The sequence below is a fragment of the Crocuta crocuta genome, unplaced genomic scaffold (genome assembly GCF_008692635.1).
Source record: "Crocuta crocuta isolate KB4526 unplaced genomic scaffold, BGI_CrCroc_1.0 scaffold55, whole genome shotgun sequence".
NCBI lineage: Eukaryota > Metazoa > Chordata > Mammalia > Carnivora > Hyaenidae > Crocuta > Crocuta crocuta.
In genome coordinates this window covers 5,813,557-5,830,217 of record NW_027530512.1, presented here as the reverse complement: position 1 = coordinate 5,830,217, position 16,661 = coordinate 5,813,557, and the positions used below count along the sequence as shown (strand labels likewise).

The window sequence follows — 16,661 nt, the reverse complement described above, 5'->3', positions numbered from 1 at the left end:
TGATGAGATGATTAGAGATCCAACTTAAAATTATTTGCGGAGGTGGTTTTAAAGTCTTGTTCTGTCTTCCTACATAATCCCATGGTGATTTCTCGGATGTGAGGGAATTTGAAATCTAATGAGATTGTGACAGAGAATACCTTCTGATGAAAGCAACAACTTTCTCTTTGGATCTGAGCTATTAAAAAAAAAAACACCTTTGTTTTATATTTAAAATTATTTTACATATAAGAGCTCTTGAAATCTCTGTGGGAAAAGGAAACAAAAGATGTTGGCGACGAGGACAGGATATTGTCTTACTCATTTCTTGTTGGCTCCCTGCCTATGTGCAGTCATGTGCAATTACAAGACACAAGAGCCTTCAGAGTAGCATTGTTTTTAATGTTTAACTATTCATTTTGAGAGAAAATGAGGGAGACAGAGAGCATGCATTTGGGGGAGAGGAAGAGAGAGAAGGAGAGAGAGAATTCCAACCAGGCTCCACACTGTCGGGTCAGAGCCTGAAGCAGGGCTCAAACTCACAAACCCTGAGATCAAGATCCAAGCCAAAATTAAGAGTCAGACACTTAACTGACAGAGCCAACAAGCGCCATCAGAGTAGCATTGTTATGGCAAAAAATTAGCAGCAATCTCAAAGTCATTAATGGAGTAACGGTTAAGTAAACTGTGATACATTTATATGATTGTACCAGACAGCACTGTAAAATAATAAGGCAGATCCAGTCAGTCATTCCATTAACAAATATGTCTTGAGTGCCTACTAAATCTAGGTGCTGGGAATAAAGCATAGAATAGAAATGGTCCCTGCCTCCATGGAGCTTCAATGTTAGTGTGGAAAGAATATAAAAAGCAAGTGAGCAAGATAATTTCAGTGCTATGAACAAAATACTACAAGAGAATGTGATAAAAGCATACAGGAGATGGGGGTTCCATTAGATAAGACGACCGGGGAGAGCTTCACTGAGAAAATGCTATTTAAGGTGAGATGTGAATAATGAAGAGGAGCCATCCATACGAAGAGGTAGAGGGAGTGTTCCAGTCAAGGGAGATGGCAGTGGCAAATGCTTGGTTAGAGAAATAGCCCATAGTGATTGGGACAGAGTTTTAAAAAATTGTATAATGTTTATTTATTTTTGAGATATAAAGACAGAGAGCAAGTGCAGAGGGGAGGGGGAGAGGCAGAGAGAGAGAGAGAGAGAGAGAGAATCTGAAACAGGCTCCAGGCTCTGAGCTGTCAGCACAGAGCCGGGCTTCTGGCTAGAACTCAGGAACGGCGAGATCATGACGTAGACTGAAGTCCGACGCTTAACCAACTGAGACACCTAGGTGCCCCTGGAATAGAGTTTTAAGTCAAACAGTTGTATAGGAGCCAGATTATGTAGGGCCTTGAAGACATTCTGAAAGTGTTTGGATTTAATTTCAGTCACAGATCTTCCTCCACTTAAGACAGGTTAATGTCCTGGTAAACCCATTGTTAAATGGAAAATATCCAAGTCAAAAATGCATTTAATACTCCTAACACTGAACATAGTTTAGCCTAGCCTACTCAGAACACATTTGTCTACAGCTGGGCAAAATCATCCAACACAAAGCCTATGTTATAATAAAGTGTTGAATATCTCATGTAATATATTGAATACCGTACTGGAAGTGAAAACCAGAATGGTCGTATGGGTATAGAATGGTTGCAGGTCTATCAGTTGTTTACCCACGTAATCACGTGGCTGACCGGGAGCTGTAGCTCACTGCCACTGCCCAGCATCACAAGGGTATTGTACCATATACAGCTAGCTCAGAAAAAAGTCGGAATTCAAAATTCCATATACAGTTTCTACTGAAGAAGCATCTCTTTTGCACCATCATAAAGTTGAGAAGTTGTAAAGAAAATCATCATAAGAAAACAACTGAATGACATTCAAGAGTAACCTCATGTTTTCTAATGAAATATTTTTTAAAATGCCTTTCTGCCATAAGCATTACTGAATTTTAGTAGTGAACACTTATGTTCGGCTTACTTTAGTTTTAAAAAATATAACATGGGGCGCCTGGGTGGCTTAGTNATATTTATAACTTGATACGGTGCTCTACAATTTAAAAAAATTTTTTTATTACAAAGGCCTTATTTTTCAGAAATGCAGCTTGAACCTTCAAAGTTCGTACCAGGTTTATGCTTATAATAAAATGGTTTTACGTTCCTTATCCAGCATTTTAGTTCTGAATGAGATTCCCAAAGACTTTTTTCTTTCTTTCTTTTTCATTTACACATCCATCCCCATGGCTGACAACATTTGTTCAATGAATTACAGAATTCCTGAGGTCTTTGGTGTCTATGGTCATCTGTAGCTCCTTTTATTTTTTAACAAAGAACTAACTATCTGTTTAGGGTGATTACAATTCAGAACTATTTGAAGAGTATGTTGAATTAGGTAATACTTAGTCACTTTAAACCTTGTGAATCAGATCAATGTTATTACTCTTGTAAAGCAATTAACTCATTGTTTCTTTTTGGAGAAAATTGTAACTTTCTTAAAGGAGTATACACAAACTAAAAAATTTTTTTCATTAACTTCACTATTCTAATACAAACAATAGAAATATTCTTTTTTTTTTTAATCTTTTCTTTACTTCTGAGAGCGAAAAAGAGAGAGATAGTGTGAGTAGGGGAGGGTCAGAGAGAGAGGGAGACACAGAATCCGAAACAGGCTCCAGGCTCTGAGCTGGCTGTCAGCACAGAGCTTGACGCAGGGCTCGAACCCGCGAACCGTGAGATCATGACCTGAGCTGAAGCTGGACACTTAGCCGACTGAGCCACCCAGGTGCCCATTCCCTTTTTTCTTTAACTCAGTCTAATACCGTTTAATAAACTTTAATGTTGAAAGGAATTTTAGAGAACATCAAGTCTAACCTCTTCATTTTATATGTGAGGAAACTGTGTCTCACAGAAGACAGAGCTAGTGCCTAAATGTACAGCAAATTAGAGTCAAAAGTCCAGAATAAAATCAAAACATTTCTTCATCTGTAACATACTGGCTTGAATGTATTTCTTTTATTCAACATACCTGTTTTGTCACTGTATGTTTTGAAGAAAACAGACACAGAATTTGAACATGAAAGTCAGTACCAGTTTGGCACTAGCTTCTTCACATAGAATGGAATTGATACACAAAAACTTTCACAAGAATGGACAAAAGAATCCTGTAAAGTGTCAAGGTCAGGATTTGAAAAAAAACACTGTGTGCAAGCCCAGAATCTGAAGCCAGCTTTATCATAGACATGGAATACCTTATGATGACATGGAATACCTTAAAGCTCCCCAAAGTATAAGTCTACAGTCTGTCCTTTCAAAGAGTCTCATGGAATAGTCACCCAGATTTCACTGGAAGGAGAGTTTCAGGTGAATGGTGTATATGGAATGCCTACACTTGCAGATCTGCAATAGCTAGTAACATGTTTGATGCCTAACTGTAAGGGAAAATATAAGACAGTATGGTCATTATGCCTTTTTAGGATAGGGGACACACACACACACACACACACACACACACTCCTAATGACGCAGTCAAGAGCCTTTTGAACAATAATGTTGAATCAGCAAAATTAGGTGGTCATGGGTGTATCGGGGATTACCTCAAACATGGGAAACATATTTTGGTGTCTGTGATCTTACCAGCAAACACCCTTCCTACACTCACCTCAGAGTTTTCATGTCTCAAGAAGTTGGGGTTGATCAGATGTGTGGTAAGTTCTGACCTCTCAGTCCATTGGAGAAATGTCACAGTCCCGGTATGGTGGGTTAAGAATTAACCTGAAGAACCAGTGTTACTCCCAGAGTGGCTGGAAAGCCCAGAGTGAGCCGCTGGGAGGTGGTTCTCGCTGTAGAACACATGAGGACTACCTGCAGCTGGCGCAGCCTCTTCCTTATCCTCATGACCCATTTCTTCATGGTCTGTTAGCAGGTTTCCGGGTACGTCATTCGTTTGTTTTATATCCCCCTGGTGAGGGTTTGGAAGGTGAGGGGAGTGGTATAACTTCATAGTCAAAGTCCTAACTCACTGGGGTCTCCTCTTCTATAAATAACTGTGACTACAGCAGTCAAGAGCTCATGTCACCAATCAAGGCTTTGGGCTTCTTCATATAAAATCCAAGATTAATATATGAAATTATCTTTTCCTTTTAATAAGTAAACAAGCCTTAAGCAAAAACACATTAGTCTTTTCATTTATCACAGATTAAAAAAAAAGAGAAACAAATACTTAAGTATCTATCAAACAATAGTTTTGATTACCTTCAAGCTGGGTGTAATTTCATCCCTGAGCTAAGTGAGTAATAAACACGGCAGCTCTTCTACTGGTGAAGAAAGGCAACACTTCATTATTTCTATTCATTTCTTATTAAACATTTTAACAAACTTTTCAACTTCATATCCTACTACTCTCTTCCAGGTACCTGACAACCTGCAATGCATTTGTTTGCTAAACATGTCTAACACCCTCCCATTTCTGTGCTTTGGTTCTGCTCATTGCTTCTACCGAAAACGTATCCTTTTCCCCACCACATGGCTCAGCCCATCCAAGTGTTCATTCACTTAGAACTGTTCAACACTGCATCATAAAGCTATAGTCTGCTTGACTGAGGAAGTAATTAAGATTGCACATAATTACAGGCATACCTCATTTTAATTGCATCTCACAGATATTGTGGGTTTTGTTTTTTACAAATTGAAGTTTTGTGGCAATCCTGTGTCGAACCAATCAGCACCGTTTTTCCAGCAGCATTTGCTCACTTTGTGTCTGTGTGTCACATTTTAGTAATTCTTGAAGTATTTTAAACTCTTTCATTATGATGATGATGATGATCAGTGATTACAGACACATTGAAAGCTCAGATGCTGGTTAGCATTTTTTAGCAATAAAGTACTTTTAAATTAAGATATGTAAATTGGAATTTTTTTAGATGTAATGCTATTGCACACTTAATAGACTATAGTATACTGTAGACATGACTTTTAAATGCACTTTTTGGTAAACCAAAAAATTGATTTGACTCCCTTTATTGTGATATTCACTTTATGGCAGTGATCTGAAACCAAATCCACAATTTATCTGAGGTATCCCTGTATCTGCTAATAATATTACAGATTTATGAATTTGGAATGGAGTTGCCATATATGAGTTCTACAATACTATATAGATCTAAAATCTTTTATAATTCTATAATCCCCTTAACATATATAATGTGGGAAAATGTAGATTTTTAGGAAAGGTAGAAAAGACATTTCAGATGTAAATGCTGTATTTGGGCTTATAATTGATCAATGTTACTTATAGATTATGGTATATACTTAGAAGTTATATGTTAATTTAAAAAATTTACAGCTTGTGTCCATAAATAATTTAAATAAGATTTTGGGAATATACTGCCAAATGTTTTTAAAATTTTTATCTTGTAACACTATTTGAAATATTTTGTAGAGTGGAAAATGTTGAAGGTGTTTTTATGTTTACTGTTTCAAGGCTGTTAGCATAGTACTTCAGTCAGAAATGAGCAAAAGTAGCACTATCCATTAAAATAAGTTTGGCATGGAAACCAACTTGACAATAAACTATTAAAAAATAAAATAAAATAAAATAAAAGTTTGGCAAATTTCATCCCTAAATCAACCCAGATAAAAAGAGGGGACTTTAGGGGCGCCTGGGTGGCTCAGTCGGTTAAGCGTCCGACTTCCACTCAGGTCACGATATCATGGTTTGTGAGTTCAAGCCCGAACCAGGCTCTGCACTGACAAGGCAGAACCTGCTTGGGATCTTTTCTCTCTCTCTCTCTCTCTCTCTGCCCCTGATCCACTCATGCACTCTCTCTCTCAAAATAAATAAACCTAAAAAAAAATAGATAATATCTTAATTTGGATATAAAGCACATTCTATAAAACAGGGCACTGAAGTAATTATAGGCAAAACATTTCAAGAATCTAAACTATCCTTTAAATATTTGCATAAAGTTATAAAATTCCTACCAGATACATTGGAAGCATTTATTTACAACCTTAAGTTTTAAAACAGCTAAAACATGTAAAAAGTAAACTATTACATATTTTTTTGACATTTTTAGATCATTAATCTCTTTGAAAACCTGTTGGAAGTTGCAGAATTTTTCCCCCAGAAAAATGCACAAACTAACATGTTAATCGAATATTTGCTGTGTCCCAGGGACCCAGAAGTAAGTAGAGGCACAAGCTACTTTTTGTTCATGGAGCTTATAGCATAAAGACAGAAAATTTAAAGTCAAGAATACATAAGCAAGAGAATCTCAGGTTTTGATATATGCTATAATGGGATTGCAGTTAAGACAGGACAAAGGATAAACCTCAAATCTGGAAAGGTAATACTATTGTGGTAATTTTTTTTCAAAGAATCCATTTTATATCTCATAAGAAAAGGTCATTATGTAACAAGGAAAACTTAAAAAAACATGTATTAAATCAAACAAATACTGCAAATAGCATAATAGGTAAGTGTATGAACTTTTAAAACCTGAGATCATGGACTTTGTGACGTAAAGCTAATGATGTTGTAGACATCATGATATAATCGGTTAGTAAAGGTCACAAAGCAATTTCACAATTCATTTGGCTTTCAGAAAATGGGAGGAACCTCCTAAAATACAAACATATTCTGTCATATCTTGTTGGTTGTAGTGCTAGGGGCTGGAGTTTTTAAATATCCGTGGAAAATGCACTAAGACTAGGGGTGCCTGGGTGGCTCAGTCGGTTAGGCTTCCGACTTCGGCTCAAGTCATAATCTCACAGTCGTGGCAATCAGGGTCTGTGCTGACAGCTCAGAGCCTCGGAGCCCATATCCTGCTTTGGATTCTGTGTCTCCTCTCTCTCTGCTCCTCCCCCGCTTGCACTCTGTCTCTCTCTCAAAAATAAATAAACATTTTTTAAAAAATGCACCAAGACTAAAGATGATGAAAGGAAAAAAACAAATTTATAAAATGCCAGCTAGCTGAGGTTAACAAATTAGTGTTTATTTCTGGAAACATATTTATTTTAAAAAACGTTTCTTCTATTTTTCTTTGAGTTTTCCCTCCTGTGTGTCTCATAAGCAAGGCATGCTTTGTTTATAAAGACTTGTAGTGGGCTTAAAAATGGAGTTTTCTGGGGCGCCTGGGTGGCTTAGTTGGTTAAGCGTCCGACTTTCGCTCAGGTCATGATCTCACGGTTCGTGGGTTCGAGCCCCGCGTCGGGCTCTGTGCTGACTGCCAGCTCGGAGCCTGGAGCCTGTTTCAGTCTGTGACTCCCTCTCTCTCTGACCCTCCCCTGCTCACGCTGTCTCTCTCTCTCTCTCCTAGAAATAAATAAAAAAAGTTAAAAAAAAAAAATTGGTCCTTACTCATGTCCAGATTAAACAGATTTTTAAATCTAGTGAAAACGTTCTTTGTTAACAAGAATGAAACTGCTTTGCCAATAAAAAAATCTTTGCAGTATGAAATTATGTGATCATATATTCAAAATAAAAATATTCTAGTATTTACTCCTTTATGGAATATTTTATGAAAATTTTAAACCCTGTTCCTGGGGCGCCTGGGTGGCTCAATCGGTTAAGCATCCAATTTCAGCTGTCATGATCTCACCATTCATGAGTTTGAGCCCCACATTGGGCCCTGTGCTGACAGCCAGCTCAGAGCCTGGAGCCTATTTCAGAGTCTGTGTCTCCCTCTCTCTCTGACCCTCCCCTGCTCACGCTGTCTCTCTCTCTCTCTCCTAGAAATAAATAAAAATATTAAAAAAAAATAAACATTAACAAAACCAAAACCCTGTTCCTAATATTGTGTTTAATTTTTAAAACAATGAATTGGCAGTCAACTTCCTATAATACTATTGGCCACAGATTTTGCTGAAACATTTTATTCGTGTTTCTTAAATATTATGAAACTTTCTACTACAAGTACAATGTCAGAATGATCACAATTGGAGCCCCAAATCAGTTTGAACCCTAAAGAATTTCTTTGATGTCTTCTATTACTGAAAACAGAACTCTGGTTTTGAGTAAAATGCTTCAGAGGAAAAGCCTACTAGAATGAAAATCCTAAATATATTTTATAAATCTCTATCAGATAATACAGAGAACAAATGCATAGAAGGCAAACAAAATACCCTTCAATTCTGAATGTGACTTTTATTTTAAAATACATTTAGCATGGAGCTATCATAGGACAGAAAATAATAAATCACAAAAAAATGGCATATTTTCAAATACCTTTTAAGCTAGATATAAAAATTAATAAGATAGCATAGACCCAAATTATGGTAAATAGTTTCTAAAATTCAGTTCATTAAACACATTTTGAAAGAAAAGTTCTTTGCACATTTTCCAACGTACCGATATGTTCCTAAATGCCTTGGTTTCCAACTATTAGCTAAAGGTCCCAAATTTAGTTGTTTTACTTAAAATTATCAGATTCAATGTTGGTAAAAATTACCATGTCCCTAAATTCTCAATCAGAATTATAAAAATATGAGCTCAAATAGTTATGCTGTCCAAAATAGAAACATCTTAAGTGATACTTCTGGATAATCAGACAGATATTGCACTAAAGTCAGTAATTCCATACCTGATGCTCATTTATATGTAAAGTTAATTCTCTTCTTTAAGAAAAACTTACTACAAATAAACTTAATGTTAACCTAATTACAATTACACTTCAAAATATAAAGGCACAGACAGAAGACTAAAGAATAGTTTAATACCCAAATTTTCCACTGTGAAAATAATAAAAATTGAAAAAATAATAGGATCTAAAATACTGATACTTTTAGATTTTATAATTTACCTTAAGTAGCTAATAAATGGTTATTAAAAGTTAACACTGCTAAATCCAATCCTTTCCAAATAATTCAGAAAAATGGTTTCTTTACAAATTAAGCATGTGCATTGTTCCATCTATAAACTTCAACTACATTTCCACTCATTGGAAATATCTACCTGCAGTATAAACAATCAAGACAATGTACAAAAAATATACCTTGTTCCTAAGACTTACAATGCACAGAAAAATACCTACAAAAATGGAAATATTTATCCATTTAGCTTCCCAATAAATTAGTGAGAAAGTTTAGTCCCTTCCACATTTCTTTCAAAACAAAGGCTAAAGAATTGAGGGTGGCTTGCTTCTAGCCCTGTTAGTCTGACATGTGTTTTTAAAATATTTGCCTGATTATATGTAACTTAAGATAAAGATAGTATCTTATTTTTGCATCACAGTATACATGGCATTTCTTAATTCAGCAACAGAGAGGCACAATTAGCAAGCAATAAAATTCAGTACCTGAATTATTAAACAGATGTCCAGAACAACAGCAAATTAAGTACATTCAACACAGTGTACAGAATTAAAACAAACAAAACTGAAAGAAAGAAAAAAAAGAAAAAAACTAATTTTTCTGAAAATTTGGTCCATTAAAAATGCCTCCCATGTTCAACATCATGGGTAACATGAAAGATGATGGCAGTGTAAAAAGAGGCAGTAAAACATTATCTGGTGACATATGAATTCTGGTCTAGTAATTATGCAATTCAATTAGGAAATGGCTCCCATAGTAAATAAATGTTAAATATATCTGTTAATAACAACATGCCTGTATTAAATCCAAATATACAGGCACACTGTTTGCATATTATTATTGATTTTATAATACAGCCCCACAGTTTAAAATAACTTAGGTATATTATTTCATATATAACATATATTAAGATACATAATGTGAATTATGTATCTTAATATATATTATATATAACTCAAATTCCTAACAGCATAAAACTCTCCAAACATTACATGAACATTCTAAATGGATACTTATCATTTTCTCAGTGTTAAAATAGCTCAGCTCACCTAAAACAATATCTGGGTGTGCAATGATAAGATGCACTGACTCTTACGAATTTACTTAAATAATTATTTAAGTTAAATTCCTGCAAAAGCCTACCTCTGATTTGGCTTTTAACTAGAATATATTTTTAGATATCAGTAACTGATACCCTCCTTTCTTATAAACAGTATTTCTGCATCAAGAGATACCAATAAAGAAAAATAGATAAGGAACCAAAAATGTGATAGAGAAACCAACCATTCCATAGGTAATATACCGATAAGGAAGTTCAACTTCCATGTGTTGTCTTGCTTTTCGAATATCATCACATGGTATACTGAAGATTTTACAGGCTAAAGGAATGGTGATCCTTTTCATTATATCTCTGACTATTAGTACAAATACCATCCCGATGAAGATCCGCAGTATGGCTTTTCCAAACACAGTCACAGTAATGGGGGTCAGAGCTAATGGTAGCATATCCAGAGAAGGATCTAATATTAGACCCATGTTATGGCTAAGATGAGATCCACATGCAATTCCAGCACCACTTCCTAGAATCTCAGCTGTGTCTCCTCGGGATGTACTCCAGGTGTCAAGAGTGAAAGAAAAGATCCCCAAGGCTAAATGAAGCCCGATGATGATTAATGGGGAATATTTTTGAGTTTGGTTGAAGTTGTCAATCAGGTCCACAAATGGATAGAAGATAGCTAAGATTAAAATGGTATATAGGAATCCGGCAATAATATCCTGGGAAAAGAGAAAAGTAAAGTTGTTCAGCATAATACTATTTTTGACATTTAAAAACATATATTTCACATTTTAAATGTTAGTAAATATAAAGTTTTCAGATGTCACATATTCAAACTAAACCTTACTGACTATGTAATAAATACTAAAAATGTTTAGTGATAATAAAAAGATTAATGTGATAATAATAATGAAAGTATTTTGTTTTTGGGGTGCTTGGGTGGCTCAGTCATTTGAACACCTGACTCCTGAATTCAGTTCAGGCCCTGATCTCATGGTTCATGCGATCAAGCCCAATGTCAGGCTTTGTGCTTACAAGTGCACAACTTGCTTGGGATTCTCTCTCTCCCCCTCTCTCTACCCATTGCCTGTTGGTGCACACGCATGTGCGCGCGCACCCTCTCTCTCAAAATAAACATCTTTTTAAAAAGTAAAAGTATTAGGTTTTCATAATTCTACCTTTTTATAAATTAACTACATATACACTATATAAAATTTATATGTAAATCCTCAACAATAAACTCTGCCTAAATTGTGTAGTTTTTTTTTTTTAACTCTTTAAAAATTTATTTTATTAGGAGAGAGAGTGCAAGCAGTGGAGGGGCAGAAAGAGACTAGGAGAGAGTGAATCCAAAGCAGGCTCTGTACCTGCAGTGTGGAGCCCAGTGTGGGGCTGGAAATCCAGGAACCATGAGATCATGGCCTGAGCAGAAACTACAAGTCAGAAACTTAACCAACTATGCCACCCAGGTACTGCATGTGTAGTTTTGATTTCTAGGAAGTAAGCCTACACAGCTGGCCCTTAAACAGTGTGAGGATGGGGGTACCAACCTCCACATACAGTGGAAAATTCATATATAACTTTGACTCCCCAAAACTTAATAGCCTCCTATTGACCCGAAGCCTTACCAATAACTAAAAGTCAATTAACACATATTTTTTAATGTTATGCATATTATATACTGTATCCTTATAGTAAAGTAACTAGAGAAAGGAAAATGTTAAGGAAATCATAAGAGAAAAGACATTCAGTACTATAAAAAAATCTGCATATAAGTAGACTTGTGTAACTTAAACCCATGTTGTTAAAGGGTCAACCGTAGTTGCCTAATGTTTTTCTGTCTTAAAATTTTTATTAGGTAATAATTGGTACATAGAAAAAGATATGTAGAATGTATATTAGGTTATAAAATTAATAACTATGAAATCACTTCTGCAAAAAAGATCATATTACCAGTACTTTGAATCTTTTGGTATGCTGTCTCCCAACTCTTATTACTCTCTACCCTCTGCAAAGGCAATTATAAACCTGAGCAAACATTTCTAATAAATTTTAATTTGATAAACAAGTGATATCCTGCAATACGAGTAGTACATGATGCCAAATGTCACATGATCATAACTGAGCCAATGATTCTTGAAATTTGCTTTGATATATGAGTGCTTTGGATTACAAGCATGTTTCTGGAACAAATTATGCTCACAAACCAAGGTTCTATTGTACTTGTTAAAAACTTTCATCACATATCTCCAAACAAAAATAACCTAGTTTTGCTTCTTTCTGAGCTTATAAAAATGTTATATAGTGCACAGTCTGTTTTGACTTGCTTTTTACAGAAGTTAACATAAGTCTTCAAGATTCATTCTTTATATGTAGTTGGAGGTCATACACTTTCACGACTGTGTAATACTTTGCTGTGTGATTATACAGTTTACTTATTCTCCCACTGGTGGTCATTTAAGTTGTTCACAGGTTTTGGATTAGTTTATTGGTTAGGGTTGATCTTGAGGGCTTTCTTAATTAGTATCTATTCTTAAACCAACCAGGAATATTATAAACAGTGCAACCATGTTTTTAGTTTCTATGCTGCCTGGCATGGGCCTGCAAGAGTTTCCTAGGAACAGAATGGCAGAACCATAGGATATATGCATGTTCCATTTTATATGACTAAAAATTTCCATCCCATCAGTTGTTGGCACTTCGTGATGTTTAGATTGCATTTTCCTGATCCTGATTATTAATTATCTTTTTGTAAGCTTTTTTTTTTTAATAAGACTTGTTTATTTTTCTTTTTTTAATGTTTTATTTATTTCTAGGGGAGAGAGAGAGAGACAGCGTGAGCAGGGGAGGGTCAGAGAGAGAGGGAGTCACAGACTGAAACAGGCTCCAGGCTCTGAGCTGGCAGTCAGCACAGAGCCCGACGCGGGGCCCAAACCCATGAACCGCGAGATCATGACCTAAGCTAAAGTCGGACGCTCAACCGACTAAGCCACCCAGGCACCCCTGTAAGCTTTTGAGTTACTCCTTTTCTGTAATGTAATGTATGTTTGTGTCTTTTTGCAACCGTTCTTTTAGATTTTCTTTTTCTTGCTGATTTACATGATTTTTTTAATATTGTCTTCATATATAAATCCTTTATCAATATTATGTTCTGTAAGCATCTTTTTTGGATTTTATAGGCTGCCTTTTCATTTTCTTTCTGGCACATTTTGATGAAGAGAAGTTATAAATGTAATGTAGTCATATTTATCATTTATCATGTTTAAGAAAGCCCTCCCTACCACAAGATCATACAGGTATACTATTCAAAGAGTTTTTAAGTTTGGCTTTTACATTTAAGACTTCAGTATATCCTCAAATTTTTGCCATTGTCCTCATTGTGCAAAAGTTCAATGAACTTGTCATAGATCAGCAGAGTCAACAGTACAATGCACTGTTCTAAACTATATAAAATTCTAAATCAGAATACTATGGAATACAAGAACAGCTGAAGATAGAGACAGTTATTAAAGACAGTAAGAACTGAATATGCAGCTAAAAATTTTGAAGAATTTAAGTTCTTTAACCACCACCTTCCTGGGAAGCCTATCACATTGTAAATACTCAAATATTTACTGGATGGATGAATAAAACAATGAATCCCATACAGGAATTCATCTATTCTAACAAAATCTACTAAATGACTTATAAGTGAATCTTTACTATGTTTTTCAACAATTACATAACAGGTATCATTAGAAAAACATTTTAAAAATTTATTTCTATATAGAACAAGTTTTTGCTGATATTTTCCAATTCAAAAATATGAAATGAGATTATTTAAAAGTAATTGTATTCTCTTTATATAAGTGACTGCTTTGATAGTATATATCTTTCAAAGAAAGATATAAGCAACTAAAATGTTTATAAAACTATGAAGTAAGGCAATAAATATCACTTGTGATTTCACACTTCATAGAAGGACATATAAAGCATTTCATATCTGGCTTCTGCCTTATCATAACACTTCAATCCCAGGGGCTGCTGGTTGGGCTCAGTCAGTAGAGCATGTGACTCTTGATCTTGGGGTTCCAACCCGATGTTGGGTGTAGAGATTACTTAAAAATAAAAAGATTCTTAAAAACAAACCTTTCAATGCCAGGTCCCATTATTAATTTTAGACTATTTCTCTCATCTTGGAATTATCTTTCCTCCTATATTTTAGGAAAACCATTACATATCTTGAGATTCTGTAAGGGCACCTATCTTCTCCATAAGATTTCTCTTCTCCTACCCCGTAATAGGGAATTTCCTTCTCTTTATCTCCATAGCCTCGCTACAAAAGTTACCACATTGTTTTCCATTTTTTGCTTTCTATTTCTATCAGAAAACCAAAGCCTCACAACCTCTGTACCCTTTAAAAGTCACTCAGGAACGTTACAAATATTGATGCCTGGGCCAATCCTCAGAGATTCTGATTTAACTGAATTGAAGTGGGAGTAGGGCATCAATTTTTTAAAAATGTATATTTATTTTTGAGAGAGAGAGTGCAAGAGTGGAGGGGCAGAGAGAAAAGAGAAAGAGAATCCCAAGTAGGCTCCACACTGTCTACACAGACCCCAATGTGGGGCTTGAACTCAACGAACAGTCATCATGACCTGAGCATAATCAAGAGTTGGACGCTTTACTGACTGAGCCACCCAGGCCCTGGGAATCAATTTCTTTCTATTTAAAACAAACAAACAAAGAAACAAACAAAAACAACTTCCTAGAGGTGCCTGGGTGGCTCAGTTGGTTAAGCTTCTAACTTCAGCTCAGGTCATGATCTCACAGTTGGTGAGTTCAACCCCCACATCAGGCTCTGTGCTGATCCTGGAGCCTGCTTTGGATTCTGTGTCTTCCTCTCTCTCTCTGTCCCTTCCTCCACTTGTACTCTGTCTCTCAAAAATAAATAAAAATGTTAAAAAATATACTTTTAAAAAAGATAAAAATTTTTAAAAGGCTCCCCAGTGACTCTATTATGCAGCTCCAATTGAGGAACCACTGCATTACATATTTAGACAGTGATTTCTCAAAAGCAAAGTCTTTATCTTATTTATACGTATGTACCCAATGGCTGACACATAGTAAGTAGGCATTAAATATTTGGTTAGTTAAACTGAGACAGAGGAATTCTTTAGTTTCATCATATTGACTATATAATCCTGCTTGATAAGAACTCTGTATGAAAAATAGATGAAACATAATTTCTTCAGTTTAGGCTAATGACATTTTCAGGGAATAATATTATCTGCACTGAAAACACTGTTCTAATACTTTACATTTAGGGTCATATTTGATCCTCATAAACACCCTGATATGGCTTACCTGGAACAATCTCATTTTGCTCTCCTCTGTTGTCCCCAAAATAAATATTAAAAATGCCTTTTTCCCCCTTTCAAGGAGTGTCCAAATTTAATAAAAATTTATGGTTACCTTAATTAGCCAGTTTTTATTTTGTTTTATTTTAGTTTATCTTATTTTATTTTAATGCCTATTTATTTATTTTGGGAGAGTGAGAGAGGGAGACAGAAAAGGCCAACCAGACTCCACGCTGTCCGCATAAAACCCAACACGGGGCTTGAACCCACAAACCATGAGATTATGACCTGGGCCAAAATCAAGAGTCAGATGATTAACCGACTAAGCCACCCAGGTGCCTCTAGCCGGTTTTTAAGTAAAGAAAACTGGATTAATGTCATAGAGCTAGGTATTTAATCTGATGGATTAAAGGCACTCAATACATTTGTTGGAAAAAAATGAATATTCAGTATCAGGAATTATATCCTGGAGAAACAAAAGAAATTTTCAAATTTTTTCAACATGAGGGCTTCCATGAAAACTCAGATACATACTAAAAGTTACCTAAGAATTCTGATTAATTGAATTTTACTGCAGTTACTCAAAGAATCCAAAAGTGACCCAAATTCTGACCATACTTTTGGATATGGAAATCTCAAAGTATGACAGTCAGACCTCTATTCTTCATATTTCAGATCACTAATTTCCATAGAATTATGCTTTTATGAGGTTATATTCCTTTGGTTGCTATCCTACCCTTTCTTCCCTACCTTGTAATCAAAGGCACAGATCTTGTGAAATAACTACAGGATTTTGGCTATCAGAATAGAAGCTGTTGCTCTATTTCTTATTTAAATTTCATGACAGGGTGCCTGGGTGGCTCAGTTCTTTGAGCATCTGACTTTGGCTCACAGTCTATGAGTTCATGCCCCAAATTCAGCTCACTGCTGTCAGCACAAAGCCTGCTTTGGATCCTCTGTCCCCCTTTCCCTCTGCCCCTCCCCTGCCTCTCAAAAATAAAGAAACATTAAAAAAAATAAATTTCATGATTGATTCAAAACTGTCATAATATGCTAATGTGGAAATGTCTAAGCCTTATAATCCTCATTCTGTACCAAGTTAGATTTTAAAATGACAATTGATGAATTATTTATACAAAACCATATATAATACATTCACTGTAAAGTTAAGTGAAAGGAAGGGTTTAATAGCTCTGAGGTTAGCAATTTTTTTAATTATAATTTTTTTTTACTATAGATATAATTAGATGTTCATTCCTGTAAAATGCTTACAGTACCTTAGAAAATGGAAAATCAATTAATTGACTTTTAAGGATATTTTTACATTTGACCACTTTTTAAAGGTTTTTTTATGTTTATTTATTTATTGAGATTTAGAATGCCAAGCAGGCTCCACACTGTCAGCACAGAGCCCAATGTGGGG

The 16,661-nt window shown here is 35.3% G+C and overlaps 1 protein-coding gene across 1 annotated transcript in view; it reads right to left on the bottom strand.

Moving 5' to 3' along the window:
- Positions 1-7,871: 7,871 nt before the first annotated feature.
- Positions 7,872-16,661, bottom strand: part of SGPP1 (sphingosine-1-phosphate phosphatase 1) — a 35,063-nt gene continuing 26,273 nt past the window's right edge. Inside the window, exon 5 of the mRNA XM_077767218.1 lies at positions 7,872-10,618. Coding sequence (XP_077623344.1) covers positions 10,067-10,618 — 552 coding nt within the window. The 3' untranslated portion in view covers positions 7,872-10,066. The remainder of the gene's footprint in view (positions 10,619-16,661) is intronic.